The 27350-nt window shown below is 44.9% G+C and overlaps 13 protein-coding genes across 13 annotated transcripts; 7 read left to right on the plus strand and 6 right to left on the minus strand.

Moving 5' to 3' along the window:
- The first annotated feature begins 850 nt into the window (after window positions 1-850).
- On the plus strand, window positions 851-2055 carry V8C40DRAFT_259129 (S-adenosyl-L-methionine-dependent methyltransferase). The gene has a single exon (XM_083218888.1). The coding sequence runs from the start codon at window positions 931-933 to the stop codon at window positions 1882-1884; it is 954 nt and encodes a 317-aa protein (XP_083067237.1). The 5' UTR covers window positions 851-930; the 3' UTR covers window positions 1885-2055.
- V8C40DRAFT_284732 (MBL fold metallo-hydrolase) lies at window positions 2026-3658 on the minus strand (the record flags this gene model as incomplete). The annotated part of the gene is made up of 1 exon (XM_083222209.1): window positions 2026-3658. One exon carries the CDS (start codon window positions 3656-3658, stop codon window positions 2396-2398), a length of 1263 nt encoding a protein of 420 aa, XP_083067238.1. The 3' UTR covers window positions 2026-2395.
- A 501-nt stretch (window positions 3659-4159) lies between these two features.
- V8C40DRAFT_259136 (bZIP transcription factor) lies at window positions 4160-5524 on the minus strand. The gene is made up of 4 exons (XM_083218889.1): window positions 5408-5524; window positions 5214-5339; window positions 4892-5150; window positions 4160-4827 (listed from the first exon to the last, which is right to left on the minus strand). The coding sequence occupies exons 2-4, from the start codon at window positions 5326-5328 to the stop codon at window positions 4329-4331; spliced, it is 873 nt and encodes a 290-aa protein (XP_083067239.1). The 5' UTR covers window positions 5329-5339; window positions 5408-5524; the 3' UTR covers window positions 4160-4328.
- A 1656-nt stretch (window positions 5525-7180) lies between these two features.
- Window positions 7181-8003, plus strand: V8C40DRAFT_278585 (uncharacterized protein; the record flags this gene model as incomplete). Its single annotated transcript, XM_083221081.1, has 3 exons — window positions 7181-7203; window positions 7234-7862; window positions 7915-8003. The coding sequence occupies 3 exons, from the start codon at window positions 7181-7183 to the stop codon at window positions 8001-8003; spliced, it is 741 nt and encodes a 246-aa protein (XP_083067240.1).
- A 712-nt stretch (window positions 8004-8715) lies between these two features.
- Window positions 8716-9595, minus strand: V8C40DRAFT_259137 (RidA family protein). The gene is made up of 4 exons (XM_083218890.1): window positions 9326-9595; window positions 9147-9233; window positions 8945-9079; window positions 8716-8893 (listed from the first exon to the last, which is right to left on the minus strand). The coding sequence occupies exons 1-4, from the start codon at window positions 9380-9382 to the stop codon at window positions 8780-8782; spliced, it is 393 nt and encodes a 130-aa protein (XP_083067241.1). The 5' UTR covers window positions 9383-9595; the 3' UTR covers window positions 8716-8779.
- A 181-nt stretch (window positions 9596-9776) lies between these two features.
- V8C40DRAFT_259138 (antibiotic biosynthesis monooxygenase family protein) lies at window positions 9777-10720 on the plus strand. Its single transcript, XM_083218891.1, has one exon. The coding sequence runs from the start codon at window positions 9961-9963 to the stop codon at window positions 10630-10632; it is 672 nt and encodes a 223-aa protein (XP_083067242.1). The 5' UTR covers window positions 9777-9960; the 3' UTR covers window positions 10633-10720.
- A 485-nt stretch (window positions 10721-11205) lies between these two features.
- Window positions 11206-12160, minus strand: V8C40DRAFT_284736 (uncharacterized protein). Its single transcript, XM_083222210.1, has 2 exons — window positions 11896-12160; window positions 11206-11820 (listed from the first exon to the last, which is right to left on the minus strand). Exons 1-2 carry the CDS (start codon window positions 12080-12082, stop codon window positions 11273-11275), a joined length of 735 nt encoding a protein of 244 aa, XP_083067243.1. The 5' UTR covers window positions 12083-12160; the 3' UTR covers window positions 11206-11272.
- Window positions 12161-15042: 2882 nt separating this feature from the next.
- V8C40DRAFT_259140 (uncharacterized protein) lies at window positions 15043-16586 on the plus strand. Its single transcript, XM_083218892.1, has 2 exons — window positions 15043-15903; window positions 15992-16586. The coding sequence occupies exons 1-2, from the start codon at window positions 15297-15299 to the stop codon at window positions 16345-16347; spliced, it is 963 nt and encodes a 320-aa protein (XP_083067244.1). The 5' UTR covers window positions 15043-15296; the 3' UTR covers window positions 16348-16586.
- Window positions 16587-16808: 222 nt separating this feature from the next.
- On the minus strand, window positions 16809-17655 carry V8C40DRAFT_271428 (glutathione S-transferase family protein; the record flags this gene model as incomplete). Its single annotated transcript, XM_083220270.1, has 4 exons — window positions 16809-17126; window positions 17181-17335; window positions 17399-17566; window positions 17625-17655. The coding sequence occupies 4 exons, from the start codon at window positions 17653-17655 to the stop codon at window positions 16809-16811; spliced, it is 672 nt and encodes a 223-aa protein (XP_083067245.1).
- A 1210-nt stretch (window positions 17656-18865) lies between these two features.
- On the plus strand, window positions 18866-20160 carry V8C40DRAFT_284744 (transcription factor domain-containing protein; the record flags this gene model as incomplete). The annotated part of the gene is made up of 3 exons (XM_083222211.1): window positions 18866-19141; window positions 19226-19477; window positions 19582-20160. The coding sequence occupies 3 exons, from the start codon at window positions 18866-18868 to the stop codon at window positions 20158-20160; spliced, it is 1107 nt and encodes a 368-aa protein (XP_083067246.1).
- Window positions 20161-21572: 1412 nt separating this feature from the next.
- V8C40DRAFT_284746 (uncharacterized protein) lies at window positions 21573-22195 on the minus strand (the record flags this gene model as incomplete). The annotated part of the gene is made up of 2 exons (XM_083222212.1): window positions 21573-21597; window positions 21675-22195. The coding sequence occupies 2 exons, from the start codon at window positions 22193-22195 to the stop codon at window positions 21573-21575; spliced, it is 546 nt and encodes a 181-aa protein (XP_083067247.1).
- A 1592-nt stretch (window positions 22196-23787) lies between these two features.
- On the plus strand, window positions 23788-25478 carry V8C40DRAFT_259141 (mercuric reductase). Its single transcript, XM_083218893.1, has one exon. The coding sequence runs from the start codon at window positions 23832-23834 to the stop codon at window positions 25359-25361; it is 1530 nt and encodes a 509-aa protein (XP_083067248.1). The 5' UTR covers window positions 23788-23831; the 3' UTR covers window positions 25362-25478.
- A 207-nt stretch (window positions 25479-25685) lies between these two features.
- On the plus strand, window positions 25686-26927 carry V8C40DRAFT_259142 (SDR family NAD(P)-dependent oxidoreductase). Its single transcript, XM_083218894.1, has one exon. It carries the CDS (start codon window positions 25765-25767, stop codon window positions 26665-26667), a length of 903 nt encoding a protein of 300 aa, XP_083067249.1. The 5' UTR covers window positions 25686-25764; the 3' UTR covers window positions 26668-26927.
- The last annotated feature ends 423 nt before the right edge of the window (window positions 26928-27350 follow it).

A 27350-nucleotide genomic window follows, 5' to 3' on the forward strand; every position in this document is an offset into this window, starting at 1 on the left:
GTCAGTTAACTATATATGGAACAAGAATACCGCCCAACCTCGGCAACGCGAGAATCGAGTAAGGTGTAAATATGGAGCGATGCCCATTTAGGATTAGAATTAATCTGGGGCCTCGGTGATTGACACTCTAGACAAGTGGTGTAATTGAGCCACTAACCGCAGCCAAGTTGTAAGTTTAGATGCTGATTAAAACAAATAAAGATACAAAATTGACATTCCGTGTATTCAATTCCATAAGCAGACCGTAGGATTCCATTGGTGCCGTCATTTTGCTACTCTTCCTGAGTATGCCGACATGCTCACTTCCTCTGCATGAATACCATACCTTTTACTTGGTAAATTGAACTCAAAGAATGTCGGCTCTGAGACCCGGTGCGACAGTAATGAACGTCGTTGTAAGCAACCCTAGTAATTATGACAGGTGAAGACTTTGCAAGTAAGCTCCATATGTCGATAATCGCGTTTGATTGAATGACTCGACAAATAAGAATGTTATCTCTTGATGTTCATTCTTTAAGATTTACCTTTGAAGGTTGCCTGATTCAAGCCCGTTAGGCAGCCAACGAGGAGCTCCTCACTAGCACGCTAGTATTTCGGATGGGCGTACGGACCACGGAGCCCATTCACTCCGTATTCCGTATGCCCCTTTCTTTAAGCAAGTACTCCTGACAGAGGAGATACGGAATATAGCTATCTCGAAGGATTGTTCCGTACGGACTTAATACGTGCTTGTATGGCGATCTGCCCACATAAATGCGTAAGCTCTGATCGGATTTCGCCAACCCCGATCTACCTACTCCGGATTTCGCGACATATATATTTCACCAGGAACCATTGCTTCATGAATAACCATCGACAAATAGGATATTTAATCTTCTTTAAACTCGTAAACCTTCTCTGCTTTCGTGTTGTATCAACCCACAGTCAATCATGTCTTCTCAACTATCCGATGCTCAGCCTGCGCTCCCAGTAACTGAAACAACATTCAGTTCGTATGACCAGAACCAAGGCAAAGCCTACGCTCATGCCCGCCCCGATTATGATCCCGGTGTATATCAAGCAATTATAAATCACCACAAGTCAACAGGAGGTCAATTCGATACCGTTGTTGATGTTGGTTGTGGTCCTGGCTCGGCTACACGAGGACTTGCTCCGTTCTTTGCCAATGCCATTGGACTCGACCCCTCACAAGGCATGGTTGCAACCGCCCGTAGCTTTGGCGGTGTTTCCTCCGCATCGCGGCCTATTCGGTTTGAGATCTCAACAGCAGAAGATCTTGGTGCACATTTGGCAACACCTATCAGCGACTCAAGCGTCGATCTCATTACAGCGGCAAACGCTGCCCATTGGTTTGACATGCCACAGTTCTGGCTGGCAGCCGCCCGCATCCTCAAACCTGGTGGCACAGTTGCGCTATGGACGAGTGGTGAAATTCGCGTCCACCCATCCATGCCAAATGCGGCTGCACTTCAAGCTGTTTTTGACGAGCATACAGAAACTTATCTGAAACCGTTCCATGTGCCAGGCAATTACATGGTGCGCAGCGGATATGCGGATCTCGGTTTACCATGGACGATTGCGCAACCAGTCGAAGCATTTGACAAGGAGACTTTCGTACGAAAAGATTGGCCAGCAGGAGAGAAGTTTGTTGTAGGGGAGTCTGAGGTGGATTTGGACACATTTGAGAAGATCATCGGTAGCGGCAGCCCCCCGACGCGATGGCGCCAAGCTCACCCGGAAGCCGTTGGTACGGAGAATGATGTTGTGAGAATTCTTCGGAGAAAAATTGAACGTGTGCTACGAGAAAGCGGTGTGGAAGAAGGGAAAGAAAGAATGAGAGGGACCATTCATGGTGTCATGTTGTTCGTAAAGAAGAGGGCTTAACTATGTACTACAGCCAGGTATCTGGCCTGCTCTTCTTAAAATCTTATAGAACTTTGTCAATTAACCAGTCTGAAAAAACGCATCATACACATGAGAAACCTCTTGTACTCCATACATTCTATAGGCCACATTATTCTCGATGTAGAGATATTTCTCAATATGGCTATTGGCGGCGATCGTGTAACATGCATATCAATCGCCGCCCTCCAATGCAAAGAGACGGATCCCGTACATGACCAAGAGTCTGATCGTGAAGAATAATATAGACACACGATATTTGTAGTGTAAACCGTATTTTATTGAGGCATCGATTGTTTTTGTAACGATAGAGAATGGATAACACAGGGCTGTCTCCTGTAGTTTAGGCTCCAAGGTTATCAACATCCAACTGTTCGTCCCGCTCTCACGTCTGCAGCTGTTGGCGCTGTAAGAGCTCTGTAGTCCTCGTTTCCCCCCACTGCCAGTAGTCCAAATCCGCCCAGATTTCCGTACAAAATGCCAACCTTGAACGCTATGCCTTCATCCTGTCTTGACGTTTGCGCGCTTCTTCGAATAGATCCTGTGCTATGTCGTATCGTTTCCCATGCATCCAGAATCCAGTCACCGCTGGCTTTTGCGGCTGCACTCCTCCATGTTGTTCCTTTTTACCCAATTCATTGGCCCAGGTCCAGTACACCTTATCCTTCCAACCTTTCTCGTACCAGCTGTTGAGATCTTCTTGCGGGGCTGTGTTTAACGAGGGCAACACAGGCTTTCCGTTGTCTTGGACTAGTAGGCCAAGATCATGGCACACTGCCACAAAGACGTTGTCCATTTCGTCGAATGCCTCTCTTATCTGGTTAGCAGTATTTTGACCAAGGATAGGATCGACGAAAGTGGAGAGCTGGCCCGTCGCAACACCGTACCATGGCGTTACGCGCGATGCTTCATTTACTGCATCAGAAGACCGCGGGAACTGAGGGTGCCTTTGCAGCAACGTTTCTGGGCTCTCGATACCGGAAAGCCCAATGCTAGAGTCGGGGAAATGGCGACTTGGGAACGGATGTGAAGCATTTGGTCGCAGCACACCACAGAAATGGCATGCATCTCCAGCTAAAAGGATGAATGTATCTTTGGCATGTCCGGCCGCTGTGCTAGTGGTTCTGGCCAGGGCACTTAGGTGGCCGTGGTCATGGCCCGGGGTGTCCAGCAGGTAGAAGGATCCATCACCGTAGAAATCAAGCGCCAGAAAACCTCCGATTTTGAAGGTGGATTTGCTGAAATCGATTTCGTTATTACGGCGCCCAGCGAAATCCGATGCGAGAAAGACGGCTTCGGCCTCGCCAGTAGCATCAGGCTTTAGATCTGCCACTTCTTTTCCATAGTTAAGGGTAGTGCTAGGAGGAAATAGTGACACATCACCTCTATGATCAAGGTGAGAGTGGCTCCAGATGACGTCGTTTATATCATTCAATGATATACCGCTGTCTTTTAGTACTTCAGGAACATCTCTTTCCACTTTAACGCCAACGCAAAACGCAAGCGGATCTCGAACTTTTGGTGGTAAGTTCCACCAATCTTTTCGGACACCCAAGTCAAAAACAGCCATTTTCCCCAAGTTCTTGTTTTCGACTAAAAAAGCCAAGTCACCTCCGTTCATAACTTCGTGGCCTTCAGACACTGGGTCCAAGAACAACGCTGACGGAAGCGACATCAGCCCAACCTCTTCTATAAGACGAACCGCAACTGTGTGGGCCGACGGCGGCGCGCTCAGCCATTTCGGATTGTTTGACATATTGGGGAATTTCTGGCACCAGGTAATAGTGCCAAAAGGTGAAGATCGAATAGATTGGTGGTGATGGTTGAGCTCTACAGTTGCACTGCTGGGCACAGAAACTTATATACTGAACCGAGAGATTATAAATCCAGCCGCTCTCTGACCCGGCTTCTCGTTACAATAACGTTGTCCGCGGTCAAAATTAATGCAATGCGATCCATTGAGATTTCTTTTGCTTGATCCCTCCACAATAGCAATATTTACAAAGCATACCTTTGGCGGATCCCATAGTTGAAATTGATAGCTTTCGTTCCTGGCAGCTTATCTCCAGGCCCGATCGTGGTCAGAATGGTCAGACTGATATGCGGGTCGTGTACGGAGTAACATCAGTGGCATTATTAATGCAGTCAGATGAGGGGTCAGAATGCCAGCCGATTATATTGGCAGCACTTTGTCGCGGGTTGTCTCTCAAACTATGATGCAAATGACTGGAAAGAACAGATCTATCAGCAGATATATATTCCGCATAGTAGCCGTAAATCGAGTAAAATCTGTTACCCTGCTAACGATGTATTCCACCTACAAGCTAGGACTGGTACTGCCATTATGCGATGTCTCAGAGCTTGATTCTTGACTTAGTATTATCGGCTACTTGAGAAACATGCGAATTCTTTAATGGACTGGCCGATTATAGTCCCTGTAGTAAGTGCGGCACCAGAGGTTCCTCGCCTCTCGATACCCTCCAAAAATTGGTTTCCTCTAGGATATCATCTGTTACCACCCAGCTCCACTTTGTCGCAAACTCTTCTTGCATTTCCCAGCCTCTCCGGTCCCAGGGAGTCTTCCCCCAGACTTTCAACTTGCCTGACACCATATCATCCCAGAACTCGTAAGAGTCAATTACATCTCCAGCACGTAGAAGGTTGTCTCGGAATTGCGGGAATGGAAGGAAGTCAATAAAGGGGAGGTGGGGTTTGCAAGCTTGAAGCGCTGTCGGCGTGAGTGCGGGAGGAGTGGGAGTAGAGGTTTGGATATGAATGGCGGGAACAAGTCGGCTACAATCAATAGCAAGAATATATCTGTTAGTCAATAGAGCTGCCAGAGTCGCCATTCCCTGAAGACTGATAACTAGATCTGTTTTCAGTGACGATATGGGTATGACGCTGTGATTTCCGTCTTCTTGGATTCTAGTCACTCTTAGCACTCCAGAATGAGACGGTAGAGCCGTGTTAATGGGAAGGTGAACCATACGTAACGAATTGATGGCAATCTCTTGTTTCCAAGTTGTTGCCATAGATAGCTGAGATCAGAGTATGCGTGGGCAAGGAGGCAGAAACAGGCAATACTTTTCTGTTGACGGATTTTGGGCCTTCTTCGGAAGTACTCTCTTTCAATTGGAGCTCTTGGGTAGATTCATTATGAGAATGTGGAATCGCTTCGTCTTCTTTCGATTTCGAAGTTCCTGCACTCTCTTTTGCTCTAGACTTTCTTCGTCGTCCATACTTGGATCCTAAATGTTTTTAATTTTAGCTGGGGTATCAAGAGGTTATTGGAGACAGCAGTATCTACGAACTATGGGCTCTTTGAGCAAGTCTATTTTGTATTCGTTTCCTTTCTGCTTTGTCTGTAACGTGTGTCCAATCATCGTCATGAACCGATTTGATGAACTGTTTCCATTGGCCGGGCATTATGCTAGTCGCTGGTGTTATTATCAGACTCGCGTTCTCCAATTCTCTGACCTGATCTGACCACTCCTTATAAACCTACTTAGTGGGGGCCTTAGAAATGATTAGGCAGCAATAATGACCCAATGACGCCTCAATACAACATAATCCATCGTTTACATGACTTCTCTGTGGAGCTGTCGACTAATCAGTATTTCACTGATGGTTTTGCTATTCGAAGCGTGAAGTCTTAGGTCCGCTTCCGAGGTAAGCCCGCTTGCCCGCCAAACACGAAAAGGAGTTTGTGTCAGCTTCTCTAAGAATTGCGGGTACCAGTCTATAGGTCTAGGTGATTGGTTCACTCGGAAGCCACCCGGCGACACCTACAGTAGGCGCCATTACACTATTGTTCCGCGTCAGTTTTGAATAGAGGTAGTGTTGACGTTACCCGCGCAGGGCGCTTCGGCGCCATCATAGACGAAGAGTGTTGTCTGGCCTCTGAACCATGTCTGAGATAGTCCGATAGTGGAAGAAAGCTAGGCTATCACGCGCATCCGTTGGGTTAAAAAGTAGCCGTATCTTTCATCAAATTAGCACGGTTGTGCGAGTTCCAGTCCAGTATTTCTGGGGCTTCGTGAGCATTCAGAATCCTACACTGACTACTCGATTCGTATATTTAGGTAATATCATTTATAACCTGTGGTCACAATATTCATCCACCTGCAAACTCTGAGCTCTTGAATAACTTCAAAATGCCGATTTTATGCTTACATTAAGAATGAATTTGTTCAACAACTCACGTACATTAATATTATTCCAGCAGAAATTCCTGCATTACTCTACAGCTCATCATTGGGTCCGATCAAAATCTTACTACCCTAGATTACAGCATTTGGAAACGTCCGCTCGGCAGTCGGTCTTAGGGACTTCATCCCTATGTAAAACTTCTAATAATTGAGAGATTTCAGATTGTGCGAGTACATCCTATAAACAGCTCAGTCATGACAGCCGCAACGCGTTCTGCAGGAAGGAATAATCCATGAGTGCTAAGTAAGGAATGGATCACTAGTTTATAGTTAACTATGCGTGTTATTCCCTAGTAAAACGGCTTGGGAACTGTTAGCCATCATTTTAGATTGCGTTTTTGTAATGAGACGAGTTGCTCTTGCGTCACACACTTTACACTCTATGGTGTATTTGAAGTACTTTCCAGATCATTACTTAGTTTTTACGAACAACGGAGTTTACATGCGCTTTTATAACTTTATATTCCGGTGCGTCAAAATTCGGTGAGTATCACCCTTGAGATGAGTCATTTCAGAATTTCTTCAAATCTGGTACAAAACCGAGATGCTCATTAGAGACGACTCTTAAAATATACTATTGAGGAATATGGATTCTAAAGCAGCTTATTTAAAAATACTCATCATTCTTAGACGTTATAGCTGCGTCTAAATAATATAATCCAGATTAGGAAATTTGTACCCTGGCTGCATATACTCTCTAACCATGTTAGAAGCGCTCGCAGAATAATCCGGAGCTCGAGTGAAATGGGTTCTTGTATTTCTTACATCAAAACCACCATCTATGCAAACTCTGTGCCTGAGTATCTCTTAGATTATTAATCGATATATGGAATCAATCAGTTACAATGGAAGCATTGAGCGTAGAAGCATTAAGTGCTGATTTATAATTTTCTTCAACTACGATATAAAATATCTCCTTACATGGGTTCACTGGGTATATATAGAAGTAAAAATGTTACTGTGATACTGTCTTCTGTCTATTCAACCCAACACCGCTTTTCCCTTTCTACTAGAAACCAACAGTTTCAGTTGCCCAATTTTTACAAAGTTTCCGAAAAAGTCCCCCAAAGATGGGTGCCATTCGCAAAAACGCGTTGACAGCTTCTTTACTACTTTATGGTAGTCTATTATTCACTGGTGGTCAAACGTTGCCTGTCTCTGAGGCCACATCTCAGAATACGACAACGATTGCAGGTATCACTGTTATTGACACCCCTCTCGTCCGCGATGCACAAGCTTTTGCTCGCCAGCACATGCTTGATTCCATATACAACCATGTCATGAGATCTTGGCTGATTTCGGCGGTCATCATCAACGCCAACGAGACACTCCGCAGCACTGTTGACCTTGAAGTGCATGCCATTGCCTCCCTTCTCCATGACATAGGGTTGGACCCGACTGCGAATTCTCCTATTGTTAGCTCAGATCGACGGTTTGAAGTCGATGGTGCTTTTGCTGCCAGACAATTTGTCGAGGAGCACGAGATAGGTCAAACTTGGGATAGTCACAGATTGCAACTGCTGTGGGATTCTATTGCGCTGCATGCCACATTTACCATTGCGGATTATAAAGAGCTCGAGGTACAGCTTGTGAGTACCGGAGCGGTAGCAGATTTCGAGGGACCGCCAGCCTTTCCGATAATAAAATCCTCTTGGAACGCGTTGGTCGCCGAATTCCCACGAACCAATTTCAGCACGAATTTCAACGAATCTATTATTCATCTTTGCATGAACAAGCCAAATACCACTTACGGTAAGACAGCAGGCTGAATGTTGACATTGGATTCAATACTAATATGATTTAGACAATTGGATGCAACCATTCGGTGATCGATATGTTGCTGGTTACTCTTCGAAAGGCCATGACTTGATCGATTTTCCAGTTTATCCTTAAAAACGGTATCTAGTCTCTCGCTTTCTGGTTATTGGTCAACGTGCCGAGACAATTGTCAATGCGAACCGCGCTGTAGTAGATAGTTCACGCAGTTATTCAACATAAGCTTGCCAAATATCACATCTGGAATCCATTGTTCGTCTATTTCGTAGCTATGTAATCCTATTTAGCTGTATCGTTCGATCTTTCGTATTTTTCATAATCTTATGATCGTTTGATGCAAGGAGACATTCATTGTGGCCTTCTCATCGTCATCCAGAGCTTGGTTAAGGAACAAGGGATGCGTGAAATTGGAATAGCATGAATCAATCGCTCGTACGCTTAGTCGACCTGCTGCATCTCACAATTCCAGTTTCCGATAGATATTCATGCAGTTCTGTTCATACCTGTTGAGAATAGGGGCACCGACTTAGTAGAGGTGGCAGTACTTCGTCGAACAGGGGTCAGTCTAGGTCACAGGCATAAGTAGGCGGTCTCTCCCGGTAGGCTAGAGTAATAGACTAAGGCTAATTGACATATATTTTAACAATATCCACAAGACTAATGCAACAGCTGAAGTGTGCCAACCGCGGCAGATAGATTTGATACAAATAGTAGAGCACTAACCAATACCGGTGCGACAACTACTTCACCCAAAGTCATTCTTCACCTGGTCTGTTGAAAGTATACTTCTATGCAAGCGTACGATGTACTCTCGTACTATACCTAGATCGAGCATAGACTGAAGAATAACATTATAATGCACTAATCGTATGACTTCTAGAATACATCTTGAGTTACGCTTTATATGCCACAAATTCGATCTCGACATCGGTTCCACCGGCAGGCAATTGAGCAACACCTAATGACGTTCGAGTAGGGCGTGGCTCAGGCATCATCTCTTCCCATACCTGCTATTCGTTTAGCGACTTAGACGCGACATTGCTTGTAATTTGACTAACCTGGTTGACCAAAGGGAAATTCTCATCAAAGTTCTTTATGTAAATGGTTGCTTTGACTACATCCTTTAATGACATCTGTTCAGCGGCCAGAACCGCTTCAAGGTTCTTGATTACTTGTCTTGTACGGTCTTGAATCTGCAGGCAATTACTTGTATCAGCACGAATTTTCGAAGTGAGATTGAGGTTATGGTGGGATGCGCACCGTCCCTTGAACCATGGTACCATCTGGAAGGGCCCCTGGAGTACCCTGCGTCCATAAGAATGGACCTGCTCTCACACCTTGAGAGAACTATGACAGCGCTGGTTAGCGAATTATTACTCAACACCAGGAACACCGAAATGAAGGTGTGAGAATGTATATAAATAGAATGGTGATTATACCAGCCCTGGGATTGGCGCTCCTGGCGCATTCTTGGTGAAAATATGCTTTAGAGACATGATTATAAAATATGTCGTTGATCTCTCTCACAGAATGTCAGTAGGGAACTGCCTATCCTCATTGCCGCTCGTGATCATGTGTAATATATAGTACTTGGGTTTATATCTCTTAGAAATCTTTACGAGTAAATCCCAATGAGCATGACAAGAAGGCATGACGTCAAAATGCTATGCTTCGGATAATGGATAAAGCGACCATGTCATGCGTGAGCTTTCATATCCAAAGCAACACGGGACTAAGCAAGAAAGGTGGCGTCTAGTTAACGGACAAGCTAGCAATATCGAAAGCAACGATAATACGCACTTCACACACAATGCGATCGCCCCCGCCCCCACTCAAGAATATCAGTAATTTTTGGGCGGCGGGGGAAAAGTTCACCAATCCGCAGGGGGCATTTATTAATCCACCCAGACTTTGTTATTTCATACTTCATGAGACCTGAAAAAAATATAAACACTCAAGCACTTTCCAGTCTTATTCTTAATATTTGTTCAAGTTTAGCAAAGGATTCACAAAACATTTCGGCAGTTTGACACAAAGAAGCTCAAAAGTCGTCCCGGCATTCACCAACTGCGCAATGTTCACAGTACTCTTTGAAGTCCACCCCTCATTGGAGACAAAGGCCCTCTACCTTGACATTGGGAAAGCTCTCAGGCCCGAACTACTGAAAATAGACGGTTTCATCGATAATATAAGATACGGCTCAGTAACTAAACCTGGCTGGGTCTTGTCACTTTCTACTTGGAGAGATGAAAAGTCACTAGTTAGATGGCGAACTCAGGGCCGCCACCACGAAGCTCAAGAGAAGGGTAGAAACGAAGTATTTCTCGACTATCGATTGAGAATATGCGAAATTACAGCAGACACGCACATACCTGAAGGATATGGAATACATGAACAGAGACTGGACATCACACGAGCGGGTGACGCGGAGGCCGTTGTGCTGATTAGCATGAACAAAACGGGGCTACAGAACCCAAATCCCGAGAAAGTCCTCGACTATTTTCGTCTGGAATCAAACAAGATCAAAGACCTAGTGTCATGGGATGTTTTTGATGCTGTGCTTGACCCAGGCGATATTATAGCCTATCTGTCGTTTACAACTGCAAATGCTGCATCGGAATTTCTCAAAGGGTGTGAAGAGAAAAACGATTTCAGATACAGGGGTGGAAGAGTCATAAGAGATTATGGCATGTACAACCGACATGAAGCGCCTCAGTATTATCCAGATATTGAGCGGAGAGAATAGACTATTTAGAATACATATACATATATTGCATCCTCTTTAAAACTCGTATACTAACGTTTCTCATCTTACATAACCCCCATTCAGCCACGATCTATACTACATAAACTTTCTATACGCCAACTTGGTTGATGGTAAGATATAAACCTGTCATACAGGCGTTTATTATCTACAACATGTTTGAGATATACATGAGTTGTATGACATAGAACGTTCAATCCATATCTAGATCAGGTTTTGGCACTTTGTCATTCTAAAATCAAGTATGTAGCTCGATTATACAGCCTGTAATCTGCTGTCTTTACCATAGAGATTGGGCAATTGGAGCCTTTAGGCTGTGATGGCTTTCACGATATTATATTGCGTCGTTGCACTCGGAGCTTGACTGTGCTTGCATTCTTTTTACGGAGTACCTCTAGTTTGCTTCACGTGCATTATCGCACTCACACTTCGCGAGTCAAAGGAATATTGAGCAGTTTTTCTCGATAGCAGTTCAAATTCTTTTGTTCCTGACTAATACATTCTGGAGTAATTTGAGCCTTCTCTGTTCTCATTCAACCGTCGTTACATACAGATGATTCGTTGTATTTTCCTATGTGCTTTCAGTCCAATTGTATGCATCGCGATAGCTATATCGCCTAAGTTAAATCAGTCCAGCAGCAGGAAGCCAGTCAGAACGGTCCTTCAGAGGCAAAGGCGTAGTCCATCGGTGAATATGACCCGTGTTTTCGGTAATCCTCAAGCTGGTACCCCAGTCGTCTGCCTTTGCACAAACCTTTTGTACTGCGTCCCAAGCCTTGGTGACACGCTGACCCTTCGTCTCTCGGTCGTGCTGAGCCTTACTGCGCCAGCCGGTAATTAAGATCCCACACTTTCCACTGCCTAACGACGCATATCCATTGAAGTCGGCAAGAATAGGCTTGTCCACCTCACCCCAGATATATCCAGTGCAGCTATCCGATTTAGCGACTGCGGCAAAGAATTCCGGTGCAACATCGGTCCATTTTTCTTCATCAATTCCCCAGAAGAAGGTGACGGTAGTGTATGGAGCATAGTACACCTTGGTGCGATCATTCGTGTTTGGATGAATAACATAAACAGTCTCATCGCTTTGGACATCTAGAAGAATTGGTGGTGTAGGTCCATTGATGAGGGCTTTGTGGACGTCGTGCTGTTTGCGTGTGTCGTAGTCTGGTAATATGATTGTGAATAATTAGATGACCATCTAACTCATGCCTTTCATTTTTTTCAAAAGGGAAAACGTACCGATAAAATGAATCACCTTATCTGGATATTTATCACTTCTGCCCCAGCAACCGCGAGAGCAGCCAGGAATAGTTGTAGCTGCGGCATGGAACGCTTTCTGGTACTTTTGTCCATCTTCCGTTGTTTCGTCTTCAATCGTGCGATTTCCAACGGTAACGACAGTAACTTCGATGGCCGGATAAACCATTATGACGGAATTGAACTAGTGCGTTTGTCCTTGAATTGTTGTTTAATGGATTGATGGTCGTTTGCGATATGTTTGTTCACTGCTGCCAGGCCGAGCAGAAATCTACGGCAGCAAAGGCCCTTAAATATCTACAATAAACCGCGGAACACTACGGAGTCATTATGATTTATCATGCCGAACCTTCTCACCACTGTTGCAAACATTACGAGCTTGGCAATTCCATTGCTACACAGTGTAAAGTAAGCATCGAATAACACGCCACTGCTCAATTGGACACCATTTTTGAGTAACCGAATCACTCGGTTATTCTCATTAGTTGCCCAGTTGTCGTGTTGCTCGCCATCTAGACTTGACGTGAAGCCGACGCAAACTGTTTTGCCCCGCCTTGTCTGTTGCTCGCAATGTGCGCCAGTGGCTACGCTGGTGCGAACTGATGCGAACTGATGCGCGCCCAATCAGCCACGAGGCTGCACTGATATAGCCAACAGCTGTGTGGCTATGACACACCATTTTCAGGTGGAAGCATGACAGAATTTGCCATGCTTACATTCTGGAAATCCGTTGCTCGCAAAGTGTTTTGTGAGTAATATTACTGAATGCCTATTTCTCTAGCATCATTCTCTATGGCAACTTTTCTTGCAATAAAACTAACAGGTAACAAGTCAACTCGCTTATACTTCATGAACCAATCAACATTCAATGCTACTCTAGGCGGCTCGGATATATACAGTCTCGTGAGTATACTTGACGCATCAGCTAATGAGTCTCACAATACAACTCATCAAAGGGTAAGGTTAAAGAGTACAAAGATTTATTTCTGGTTTTTCAAGACTTCGTAGTCATGTACGTAGTGTACAAGTCAAGTCATTTACTGCATGTTCCTAGTGTTACTCATTAAATGTCTAGCATGTTGGCTGAAGGGGACGAAGAGCCATCAACGGCGTAGTATCAATTTCGGTCGCACTCTAATAGACATCTCATATTCGCAAGTTTGATCTTGGTATGATTCCTGCAGGTGTAGTCTATTTCATCTCATCTATGTGGTTTATCGTCTCTGGGGCGGAAATTTGTCTCTCGACTACTCTCGACAGTTGCAAAGCTGGGTTAGGGTGTGCTTACCCAACTGGTTGAGTCTCTGGACTATTCTATCGTTCGCAGAAATACGCTTGCTCAATAGAGTACAGGAGGATTATCCTCGTTCTCACGGTGTCAGCAGAATTGGCTACATTGAGGAAATTAATAAATTGGAGAGTGGAATGCCGGCCTCGAAAACCACGTTAATTAATGCTCACCCCCACTCCTTCGTCGAAACTGCGTATCGTGACGCTCCGCATACAAGCGCAGTGGTAAGATTCACAGTCTTCTATTATTAGGTGGTGGAAAATTCCCTATAAAGAACCACGGTCTGAAACAGGTGGTGCCCGTCCGCCTTACCCAATGTCGTTTGGACATGATATGATGCTGTCAGAGCCGACGTCTATTACATCCTTTTGATTAGCGGCAGGATGTCGCTCAAACATGACTCAAATTACTAAGCTGCAGTCTTGCTAGTACTTTGTGGGTGAAGCCGTCCCTTGGTACAGCCACTTAGGCTGCTACCAGTTCCAGAGCAACACCATCAACGACAGCAATATATAGCGGACTAACAAGAGTGTGGCATTTGCTACTTGCTTGAAACAGCTAGCTAGGCACAGATGATGTATGTATAGCACAGAAATTATGAATTAGTCGTTCTCTGCGACCACTTATTTACCATCTACGTCATACGTCTTATGCTTAGCTGCAGATGTCGATCTAGGTAGGCATTGCATGGGATGCCCGCCATGAAGAGTGGAGTGGATAGCTTACCCTACTTCGATAAATTTCTCATGCACATTATCGATTATATTGACGGAACCTCTCCAATGGATTTAACTACCGACGTTGTGATAAGCATGAGTCGAAGACTAATTGCGAATGTTATATCAACAGTGTGTTCTACTTCCAAGATACATGGTATCAGCTTCGAGATATCCAACGCTTCTTGGGGTACAATAGGTCTGCAATATGTAATGCATTGGAGATGGATTCAATGATAATAATTTATGGCTCAACCCCCTCCCCCCCCACCCAGGACCATGTGGAAATAAGAAATGCAGACTCGAGCCAGCATTGTGAATCACAGAAGATTCTGCTCATTAACTTCTTACATTTGCATTGAGGAAATGATGTGCTTTCAATTATTCAGGTGTTAAGTACACATTTATCCATTTATCCAAAGCTGTCGCTATTCTGCTCATACTGTCTTTAGAACAACTCTAACAACAACTCAAAATTAGGTGCTACACCGATAGCAGCCTGAGATAAAGAGGGCCCCATCGGCATTCTCCTTTTCCATCGAGGCCGACCTAGCTAGACAGTGGGGCTGCCATCAAAATAATTAAGAGGTCTTGTTGGTTTTGGTACATTGCATGAATACCACGTAATCCTTTGTGTTAGTTGCTGCAAGAAGCATTGGTTCAGTAAAACACATTACCATGTTCATTTTTACCTTGTTCTTATAGGATATTTAATCGCAGCTATTCAGAGCTCGTGTCAATATTAGTCTCGGTTGGCTGTTGGCATCCAGGTGCAGTCTTAAATGATTCCCGGGAACCTGCTGGCAAAGGTCATCATCCCCTTTGCGCCCCGTAAGTTTTCTGAGCGAGTTGTAACAGTTTGGTGGGAGAACAGGGACTGCTTTTATTTTTGTCTTAATTGTCTCAAGGATTGCCTTGTACAAAAGTGCCAAGAGCCCCGGCGTCAGCCTCCTGTGTGGTGTCTGCTGACATCCCTTATGTGGCGAAGAATGGCACTAAATAGTAAAGGTGTTGGTCGGTCCTGCATTAGCTTGTTCCTGGGGGCTGGTGTTTTGAGGCGATTTAGCCCTGGGCTGATTTTGGTGCTTACTGGCGAGGCCGATTGTTGTCAATTTCGTACAGATCCGATTAATATACACGAATTGGCCCCAAGAGAATTAAGACCGAGGAGATAGGCAGATGCTATTTCCAGTATACTGGTAGGACTGATAATTTGTCTAGTATTGTGCTCCATTACACCGCCGAGCATCCTCCCATCCATTTTCTATAACTATAAAGCAGCATCATGCCTAACCTTCAACATATGCTTATTAGCCTTCGTTCACTATACTACTACCACCACAAATATATACCATACCCACACAACACAGGCAAAAATGGCCATCCTACGCCAAGTTGCTTATATCGCGAGTCTGGTTCCGCTGGTTGTGGCGGACATTGGCACAGGAGGATATCTACTCATTGGTAATGATGCGCCATGGGGTCTTCCAGACAGTTCATTTCGGCCCCCATCGCAAGCCAATGCCACTGGCTCGTTTACCATCCCGGGATTCAATTTATCTTCGTCAAATCCATCTGTACAAGGCGATGGGCATAACTGGAACATCGAAATCTCAGTTCAGGCTAACATCCCGCTCAATGGTTCTAATGACACGAGCCTCAGCGCAGCCGAGAAGAATGAATTCACCCAGTTCACCTCCATGAGTCTCAGTAATGTGGAGAAGACAGAAGTTTCCAAAATTGCAAAAGGGAACAAGATGTGCGGCTACGTCATGCTTGGTCTCAAAGCCAACGTGATAGCAGACAACCAGGATGATGCGACCAAAGGCGGGAAGTGTGACTTTTTATCGCAGCAGTGTCAGAGAGACCTAAACGCAGCCGCCCAAGGTGGATTCTCTGATTGTAGTCCGGGCCCCCTACCAGACTCTTGCAACGACTGGCTAGGCCCGTCTGGAGATCAGGTCTTCCAAATAACTTCGTTTGGTAAGTTGAGGGAACTGGTATCTACATATTTATTATATATACCGAAACAAACACGGTGCAAGAGGGAAAGAGAGCTGACGCGCCAAAGCATTTAACGAGAAACTTATCACCGACGGTCGCTTTTTCACAGGTGGCTCAGCTCCAACGTCCGAGAATAACGAAACAGAGTACGATTCAGCCGTTAGATACATCTGGCCTGTCATCTTGACATGGAGTCACACATCCAACACGCCAGATAATATGACCACTACCACGTCAGCGCTTCGCTGCTTGCGTGCCAGCAACATTACCAGTGGCAGCCGAGATCCGAATGCTTCAAACAAGGGAGGAAACGGAGACAGTGGGGACGATGGTCATTCTAATGCTGCTGGTCTCAATTCTGCGCCTACATTTTGGCTGACGCTGTTTTTGATGGGATCCGCGTCTGGTCTCGCATTTTTATAAACGTCCATCATCTCAGGTTAAAGAAATGGCGAAAGATGCGCAATCGTGGTGAAACCTGTAAGCTGTATAAGCTCGTCACAGCAGCTAACATCCGATGCCCCTCCTTCTACGTCGGCAGCTTATGTCTATGAAACGCTTCAATAATCCCCTCACTCTAGAATCTCTAATATCGCTATAATTATATTGGAATAGAAATGATACCCTAATTTCACTGTCAATATATTTAAATCTCGCTTCAAGTAGCTCCTTTTCGGATAAGGTGATAATACTAGATGAAGTAACACCAGATAAATCACTACGGCGCATAAAGGTTTTACGATGCAACGAACGAAAAAAGCAATATCTTTATTTATTTTCAGCTGTTATTTGCACATGCGGAATACTAGCATAGCAACTTCTATGATAACTGATATCATGATCAAGATAACAATTTAAGCTGGCCAGCTTAACTTATTATCGTGTTAGTTTGCATTCACTTCCTCCTTTAGCTTCATCATCTTCTGCACAGCTTCTCTCTGAATCATCTTAATGTGCCAATTGTACCAGTTGGGAAACAATTGCTTCCTGTCGCTGGCGGTTCCGGCTTCGGCGTCTCCCTGAAGTACAAGGTCTAACATGAGATCCCACGGAATGAAAGCCAAGTCTGCGAGAGTGCATTTGCCGCTTACAAGGAACTCTTTTCCGCGCAGCTCATCATCAATAGTTCGCAGCGTTCTTTTGACAAGATGTTGAAAGTGAGCTACTCCATCGAAATTTTTCTTATTTCTCATCTGAAGAGACTGGATAAATGTGAGCCACCCAAATCCAACCAAAATGTGGAGGGGGAGACTAACCTGTGCATAAAAGGGTGCTTGCGTGCTGCTTTGGAAGCCAAGATATTTGTCCACTAGGTATTTATCTTTCTCTGTAGCCGGAGAAAGTATATTGTCCTTATCATAGTGATCCAATAGGTAATGGTTGATGACGTTGGATTCTGTTAGGATCATACCTTCATCTCATGGTGTCAATTTCTATTTGTTCGTTTCTGCTGTTTGCGCTTCCAGTTGCTTACCTGTTGCTGGATCGTGGATTAGCGGGACACGGCCTGCAGCATTTTTCTTTAGGAAGCTGGGATGCTCCACCCCTCCCGTATTATTGCCAAACTCTAGATATTCTGTTGCATATGGTATTCCGAGCTCCTCGAAGACAATCACGTTCTTCCACGGATTTGGGCCGATCTCTTTTAGATAGGTTAGAGCTTCTTCTGATGCAAGACTCCTCGTTGTTTCATATCTTACTGTGAGACCAAAACTGAATTGGCTGGCTCATTTTCTCGTCTAGAAAAGGCTGGGTACCTAAATTGTTTTCTTCGCTGTTGCTGGTGGTCTACGATTTGGCCAGTAATAAAGTGATAGCACAAAGACAACTCGGAAGATAGCTATATATATGTGTTGCATACATTTATAGGATACATTTCATTTCGCGCAATAGATTTGCCGATTTTACCTTCTGCCCGCAATTGAGCGCTTTGGTGGCGAATAGCGAACCACTGGTGCTTTTAGATTTCGGACTGCACACACAACATCAAACGCAACACGACAGTGCGCCAACAAAATCATCCACAGCGTTACAAGCCAACTTAAACCCCGACAAAATGTCTGAAGCGGATATTTCATAGTCCCACTTGATTCTACTACACGGCCAACATCAGTAGCAAGGTGGCAACGTGAGGACAAAATAATGCTTAACACAATAAACCTTGACGACAATCTGAAAAGGGGTGTACCAAAGTTCCACTGAATTATAATATGTACCACGTATCTAGCTTGAGAATACATGATGGATTGTATTGATCTCGTGGCCATGCCCCTTGCTAGGGCAAGCTACCTGCAACAAGTTTCGGCTGACTCTTACTTCCTCCTACTACTTGACTTCCCGCTCCATTATTCAGGATCTGTTTCACTCAGATGAGCAATGGATCATCAAACAAAGAAAAGGTGTTGGAATTGCCGCTGTGAGTATATCTCCATATTGAAGGACATTTCCACTTCAGAATCTGAAACTTGAAGGGGCAGCTGGTAAGAAGTCATGCGACAGACAGGTTCCATCCTGTGGGAACTGCCTGAGACGTGGTATAACGTGTGGGGGATACGGAATGCTTCTATCGTGGCCCAAAGAGTCTGACAATCGGAGATCCATTGTCTGCATCCCCGAAATCGAACTGCCCATACATAAAAGGCCCCTGTACTTTATTGACCTGGGTCATCGAGATTTGGAGCTATCATTTGAGCTCCGCAATTCCAGATGGAGTGGTCAGTCTGAGAGCAAAACGAATTCTTCAATAAAGACTCATAGTAACATTGTATAGACCTTTGCCAAAATCACTTCGCCCACGAAGTGGCTCTACAGCATTTCCCAGAAGCGCCTTCATCCGACATTGCAGATCCACCCACTGGTGGAACACCGCAAGGTACGTCCAGAACAGTAATCTACAGAAACAGCAATTAATCGCAATTGAAAATGGACAGGATGTGATGAAATGGGAGTCATTCAAGTTACTTTTGGCGAGAATGTAAATGACATTCAGCAGCTATTTAGGGAGATGATTGCAAACAGCTCGGCGTCGGCTACCACAGCTCTTCGCCACGCGCTGCTAGCATTATGCTTTCAATACCTAGCCATTACTCCAAATGCTATTTATCATCAAAATCGGTCGATAAAAGGCTTACAGAGTGCTATGGAGAAATCATTACCTTGGGATCACGAAGAAGCTTTTCCAATGGTAGCAGTTAGTATGCTACTCAGTTTGTACGAGGTACACTGGCTGCTACCCTTGTCACACTAACTGAGTATTTAGAGGTTTGCTGGTATTTACATGTAGCTAATGCATATAATACAGATGGAAAACGGCGAATCCTCACTTCGCTGGGCTATATTTTTTAGCGGTACTAAGAGGATCCTTGACACCATCTACAATCCGGAAGAGACTTACGAAGGCAATGCTGCAATTATCATGGACTGGATCTTGTATTGCTCCACCATGTATAAGTTCAGTGTTCTTCATTGGCTTCGAATAGATGAATTGCAGACGTGGCTGGAGAGACAGAAGAAAGTAATATCAAAGCCTCTCCACTCGGCTCGCCGCCAATTTGTAAGGAGCAGCCACCCACTCTCCCTCTCTCTAACCCTGCCCCCTTTCTCTTGTGAATTTGAAGAAACGAACAACTTTCCCTCAAGCTAACACATGATTTATAGATCTTGCCCTCTTGGGGATGCTCTCTAGAACTATTGGATATTCTACACGACATTTTTAACGACGTCCACGATCGAGATACCGAACAGTACAATTCTCCAGAGCACACTGCGAGATTAAATACGCTTGAATGGCGACTACGATGCCTGAGCCAACGTGAAGAGCACGGTGCTCCGAGCGCGAATGTACCATCATACAACAGTCAAGCAGCAGAGTTCTATCGGCTGAATGCGCTACTCTATCTCGAACGAGTTGCCCGTGGCAGTCCCCGAGACGCCCAAAAAGTCGTCGAGCTTGTGACAAAAGCGTATACACTACTGGATTGCATGGAAACCTTCGATCGCCCTTGGCCACTCTTTGTCTTGGCCCTCGAAGCATCAACGGAAGACGGACGCCGGACAGTATTGCAGGTAATAGAGTCAGTGTTAGAGCGACTCCCCTTACGAAAATGGGTGATGCTACGAAGAATGGTACAGCAGGCTTGGGGCCAGAGCGATTTGGCCGATTTTCAGAGTTTAGATGCGCTGGTTTTATATAGATCAGTGATGAATGTGCATCGTGTGCCACCTTCTTTTATCTAACCAGAAGACAAGACAAAAATCAAATTCAATAATATTGCGAACACATTTTCTTCAAGAAAAGAATTACAGAAAACACCTCTTAAGCTTTGATTTTGCATTACTACTGATCTTAGCTAGATACTTAGACATGGTATACGAGCGTAGTATAAGTGATACGGACTCATATGAACGCGCAAAGACCATAGATCTCAAAAGAGAACAATCATAATGGGAAGAGTTGAGTAAACAGTAGCTGGATTCAAACATGTAGATGCGAGAACTTCATCTCTCCCCTGGTTTCTCCCAACTGGGCCGACTTCTGGTGATAATTACCACCCCGTAATGTCCGTTAGCATCTCTTAGGACACTTCGCTTACATCCTTCATCACGCAATGTCACAGTCACATTGAAACCGTTCGAGTTCCTTGTGCTGTTTCCAGCTCCCCGAGCGAGATTCTCCATTACTATTTAGTAATATGTACTCCGTATTCTAGAGGATAGTTCAGAACATGCATGTGGAGATGGGCTTGTTTCGGGCGCGGCGCAAAAACTTGCTTGTCACAACCAGACCGCTCCGCTTTCTCTGTCCAGGCAAATAAGAGCTCGCCATCGGGCCCTGTCGCGTGGCTGGATCGCAGTATCGGGGAGACATTGTTGTAACCGAATGAAAGCATGGCAGTGGCGCTGGACCGGCGCATCAGATTTACAAATTGCATCTGAGAACGGCTGAGAAGATGTCGACAAACTAAGTAAGCGCCGGCCTTCAACTAATGCTTGTCACTCTTAGCCTGTCTACAAAGAAAGGAAATCTTTACCGCTTTTGACCGCCGGCCCAAGTAGAATTTCCCAATTTACGCCAGACAACGCCCGACATCCAGCATCCAAGCCACGAAAGAAAATCCTTATGGTCGTAGAGTAAGAATTGCAAACCGTTGGGTGTGGGCGGCATGTTCATTCATACCCTACCTTTACGACGATGAAAACTAAAAACAACGGAGTAGCTGTATTGGGGGATGGTCCCCTGCCATGTCCGCTGATATAAACAAAATTCTGATGTCATTAGGGTCTAAAGCTTTGTACGAGAATTGGACACATGGAGCTACGTAGAGGTTTTTTGTGTCTTCTCGTTCTGGGGTCACATTGATATGGTTGCATCGTTCTCAAAACACAAGGTCGGTTCTCCGAATGCATTCCTACGCAATGCAAAGAGGTCCGGAGAGAGACGTCTCATAGCCGGAGCTACAAGAGCTACCAGGAAATGGCTTTTCCGGATCCTTGATTGAAGAAGAGAAGCAATGGTAGCATTTCCGCTGTGATCATAAAGTTGTGCGTCATGATTGTGAACAATGATTTTACGTTGATATTCTTTCTTCTCTAAATACAGGAGCTGTCTTCATATCATCGCCACCAACTCAGGCGAGAAGAAGCAGCCGTCAACGAATCGATTGTCCTCCGTCACTTTCAGAAGCTTTTCCAAAGTAACATCTCCGTTATCCGCAAACGTATCCGTAAGCTGGGGCCAATCGATGACACACGGGAGAAGTTGATCAAGGAAGCTCAGGTCCTGATTTTGGAGCTGCATGATGTTCCGCCGGCTTCTGAGATACTGCACGGGCGTCATGCCGACGCACTTCTTGAATAGTCGATGAAAATACCATTTCGACATATTGGCCTGTTTCGCCATTTGGCCCAAGCTCAGCTGGCAAAGACTTTCGTCGCTGATCACGGCTGTTTCCCACTCTTGCAAGAACTCTCGAATTTTCTGTACAGACTTTTCCTCCGGCATGAGCCCATCTAGCTGAGGTTTACACCGTTTGCAAGCACGGAAACCTGCAGACTGCGCTTGTTGACCAGTTCTGTAAAATAAAACATTGCGGCGAAGAGGCAGTCTAGATTTGCAGACTGGTCGACAATAGACCTTTGTTGCTCTCACGGCCGAGACAAAGCAGCCGTCCGCACGAATATCGCGGGCTTTCACGGCCTGCCAGCGAGAATCGTCGTTTTCGTAGTCGGGCAACCAAGTCGCCAGTGAGATGGATTGATGTTCGTAGTCCATATTTGCGATACCAAACAATGGATTTTGGAATATTATGTAGATGAGTAGAAACATAGCCCATCAAGAGCTTCTAGCAATAGCTATAACTATATAATAACGGCCGTTCGATCAACATCGGGCTTGAGCTAATACAGTTAAAGGAGCTAATGTATATGAGTACTCCGCTCTTTGTCATTACGACGACCTCTTCCGGTATACTACTAGGCAGAGATGAACATACTGGGTGTCACTGCATCCGAAGCGAAGCGCCGCGGCTGGCCGGGCGAAAAGCTAAAAAATAAAAGGTTCCTTTACGGAAAATGTCTTTCCATTTTCATAATGTTTAGTACACCAGTAGACAACTGCCGAATTCCACGATATTTTTTGTTGGTTGACATAATATCATCACCTCTCTTTCAAAGTCTGCTCTCTTAGGCCTCCATAGATGTCATTTAACAATTGAAGCTATTCCACTCGATCCCTCGCACCTCAACAAGCCCGAGCATAGCAGTATAACCGTTACATGTATCGATCCGAGACTGCCTCATCGAATTCCTTACCAACGCGCAGGGCCACCTTTAGACAGACGGAAAAAGCCCGACGAGGTACTAAGCACTAAATATCATACTCCGCCGATGAATAATTCGTAATAAACGATGCCTGTGACCGGAAAACTCCGAGGAGCGTGTGCGGCTTGTAAATTTCTCAAAAAAAAAAAATGTTTTCCGCCGAGCCCGATATGCGGGTGTTAGTTGTGTCTCATCACTGGAGATATCCATGGATCCATAACCGTGTCGGGACTCAGTGCGTGTACAGCGAAAATGGCGCTACATTCCCCGCTAGCTGAACGTATTGAATTAATACGGAAAAATATTGGAAGGAAAATATGTGTGAATATTATAAATAATCGAAGAAAAATTATCGGCATCCAATACGGAACTGAATGACCTAATCTCAGTTCTAAAATCATACCTGTATTTCATTTCATGAAAATTTCCATGAGCCAATAAAGTTCATCAACCTGGAATTCGCAACCGTCAAGTGAGCGTCGCTCTTTAATTTGCCATGAATGTGTACTAAGACAATACGAATCTCTGTTCTTGTTTATTACTCAAACGATTATACCAATTGGACAAAATCATGCTTGTAATATTAATTTACTATGACAATTAAATTTATCCTGTAGCAAAAGAAACACAAGATCTACGCCTTTTCTTCTCGCCGATCATAGGATTCTTTCAATATTTGATCTTCTATTACTTTCCCTGTTTTCATCACCTTGGTATTAGGAGAAGATTGCACAGAACAAATCGCATTTTGACCAATATTCATCTTGTCACTTCTGTATATTCTCTCGATGTCTCTATCTACGTCTTGACTTCTTGAGGCTTTTATCTTTTTCGCAAGTTTCTACCCAGCAGTTAATGTCTCCAACACAACTTTTTCTCCGCACGTAAAGTCTAAATCGGCTTAACTCTAAAGCAAGCAGGATGATCATAGCAGTCTTATAATCCTGATTGGTTTACTGACCTTATCTAGTACTTTATCATTTGAGTATTGTCGTCACATTGATGGCATTTATGGATGTCTCCCCTCATCATCGCATTTCTTCCCAATCTCTCGCCCAACCTGCATCATTCGACATCAAAGTAATTTCATGTACACCACGTTACATGTCGTGCCTTTGAGGCTATTTATCGCACCCAAGCGATTTTTTGTTAAACAGATCATTCGAACCATGTCTACTCATTACGATGCCATAATTATTGGCTCCGGCCAAGGCGGCACGCCACTCAGTATGGCTTTCGCAAAAGAAAAATACAAAACTGCCTTGATAGAGAGCTCTCATGTCGGCGGTTGCTGCATTAACGAAGGATGTACCCCGACCAAAACTTTGATTGCATCTGGAAGAGTCGCGTATCTTACACGTCGCGGCCCTCAATATGGCGTATTTGCGAATGTTGGCGCCGATGCTGCCAGTAATGATGTTCAAGTGAATATGGAGGTTGTAAGAAAGCGGAAGCGCGACATCGTCGACAGTTTTCGCTCCGGAAGTGAGCGAAGGCTGCGAGAAGCTGGAGTGGATCTTATTATGGGCACAGCAAGTTTTAAAGATGAGCGTACACTCCAAGTACGCGGCCTGGATGGCCCCGAGAAGAGCCTCACTGCTGATCGCATCTTCGTCTGCAGTGGAGAACGCCCAGCTATACCCAAGATCGACGGATTTGATGCGGCTTCTTTCCCACCAGATGCCATACTTGACTCAACCTCTATCCAAGAGCTGGGGGTGGTACCATCACATCTCGTGGTCATTGGTGGAGGTTATATTGGACTCGAATTTGGTCAACTTTTTCGCCGATTGGGTGCTGCTGTCACGATTATCCAGCGAGGTAATCAACTACTTCCTCGTGAAGATACTGAGGTTGCGGAAACAATGCACAAGGTGCTAGAAGAAGATGGCATCCGCATTCTTCTAACAGCGGCCCCTACAGCTATCCGCCCTCATACCAGCAGTCAAGATCCAGCCACCAAAGTCTCAGTATCTGTCTCTGTGTCTGGTAAAAATGGTCAATCCGAACTACAGGCGTCCCATGTTCTCTTCGCTGCTGGTCGCACGCCCAATACCGAGAATCTGAACCTGGGCGCGGCTGGTATTGAGTCGACCGCTCGCGGGCATATCGTCACGGACACGCAATTACGCACAACCAATAGCCGGGTATGGGCCCTTGGCGATGTTAAAGGAGGGCCAGCTTTTACACACATATCGTATGACGACTTCCGTTTGTTACGAACCAACTTGCTTGAGGAGGGGAACCTCACCACAACCGACCGTCTTATACCTTACGTCGTCTATACCGATCCACAACTTGGCCACGTTGGCCTACATGAGCATGAGGCCCGCGAAAAATATCCTGATCGTAAAATTCAAGTTGCTAGCATGCCAATGTCCTACGTTGCACGTGCGCTAGAGACGGACGAATCGAGAGGGCTAATGAAAGCCGTGGTTGATGCTGAGTCGAAGCAAATCCTTGGATTCACTTGCTTGGGGATTGAGGGTGGTGAGATAATGAGTTTGGTAGAAATGGCGATGATTGGAGGTGTCAAGTGGACAGCGTTGAGCAATGCAATATGGGCACACCCCTCGCTGGCAGAAAGCTTGAACAATCTTTGGAGCTTTTTAAAGTAGAGTGATGGGATACTATTGCAACCCTCGTACCAAAATCACTCTACGAACATCCGGAGAAATCGGCGGATAATAGTTAGTATGATAGGTTTGTCCGCTAAATCCGTAAGAACAGTCACGGAATTAATTTATTTACTTGATATTTTCCAAATCCGACGACAGACATTGGTACAGATTTACAATTTGAAGATTGGAGTTCGCATCTTTCTTCCTCGGGCGGAGATAGCGCCACGCGATATATCCGAGGGAAGTCTGAGTAGGCAATATGTTCTCTTTCTATAAGTAGTACTTCATTATTGCCATGTATCTCTTCTCTAATGCCTTTACCATTCATCGTTTCTCCTCCCATTGTCACAAATAGCGCAAAAGACTTATCAATCCGCATCACACAATCCCATCAGCCAAGATGGGTGATCGAGAAGATACTTCTCGCGAGACCAACGCGCCTCAACTAGCAGCATATGTCAAACCTCGCCATGATACATATCCTTTCATAGATCCTACCAGTGCCAATTTAGCTGGTAAATCTGTGTTCATCACGGGTGCCTCGAAAGGTATTGGTAAGGCCGCTGCCTTGGCCTTTGCGACGGCTGGCTGTTCCAAAATTGCAATTGCTGCACGATCTCCCCTAGACGGTGTCGAAAAGGCCATCAGAGAAGCTGCAGCCAAGGAAAACCATCCTGAGCCTCTGGTTCTAAGCCTAACTGTGGATGTAATGTCGGAAGATTCCGTACGAATGGCTGCTGAAGCCACTGATCAAGCGTTTTCTGGAAGTCTCGACATCTTGATTTGCAATGCTGGCTACCTGGAAGATTGGCGAAATTTAGCTGAGTCTCAAGCTGATGATTGGTGGAAGTCGTGGGAAGTCAATATGAAGGGCACATACCTCTGTCACCGGTACTTTATACCGCTGTTGCTCAAGTCGCAAACGAAGACAATCATCAACTGCAGCAGTATAGGAGGCCATCTCATTTTGCCAGGTGCCTCGGGTTACCAGACCGCGAAATTTGCAATGGCTCGTTTTACCGAGTTTGCCGATAAAGAGTATTATCAGCAAGGTTTGATTGCGATCAATCTACATCCTGGCGGCGTTGCTACAGAATTGGCTCAGCGTATGCCAAAATATTTGCACGAAGTTTTAATTGATCCACCGGAGTTGGCTGCTCATACGTTTGTATGGCTGTCTAAAGAAAGGAGAGAATGGTTGTCTGGTCGATTCATTAGTGTGTGCTGGGACATGCAGGAACTTGAGCAGAAAAAGGACGAGATATTGCAGAAGAATGCGCTGAAGGTTCGAATAGTCCTTTGAAGTCAAGGAGGTTAGCCAATCAGCTCAACGCAGACAGCTGATTCGGGCTATATCTGGACAGGGGAGGATTACCGACACACTTTTCATGTTACAGTGTCACAAAGAGAAATAAGATGACATCAAACTTTAAGCTTTCGTTACTTGACTAAAGATGTTGCACGAATGTGATCCTTTAATTATGGATGTAGATATCCGACGTTTGGCATTCTGCTTGAAGAGCTTCTAATTGCTCTTTGCCGCACCTCAACACAAAATTACCTCTATTTTTACCAAAGCATATACCTTGGTGAGGAGGTCTTCTTGCACATAAGTTCTGAATAATTAGACGAGATATCATCAAATGCGCGGATGCGGGCATATAATGGCTACTATGACAAAAAGATTGGGATGTGTTATATCTATGCAACAAAACAAGATCAAACGGACAGCAAAAGCATAGTGCTGCGATATCTGAATAAATGTATATATATAGAATACTCTACAAACATTTCTATGTTGCAGAATATGTAGTTCAATAGCATGCGTTATAGTGATGACAACATGCCGGGATCTGAAGGTTTTAGGTGGGCTACTGGAGCACAATTGGCCAGATTTTTTGCTTGCCTGATGATGCATCCAATCATCACCTCTATGAGATCTATTTACCCATAGAGGAGGAAAGACCCGATAAGCTACGTGCAATC

The sequence above is a fragment of the Trichoderma camerunense genome (assembly GCF_050948025.1).
Source record: "Trichoderma camerunense strain CBS 138272 chromosome Unknown V8C40scaffold_32, whole genome shotgun sequence".
In the NCBI taxonomy this organism is placed as follows: domain Eukaryota; kingdom Fungi; phylum Ascomycota; class Sordariomycetes; order Hypocreales; family Hypocreaceae; genus Trichoderma; species Trichoderma camerunense.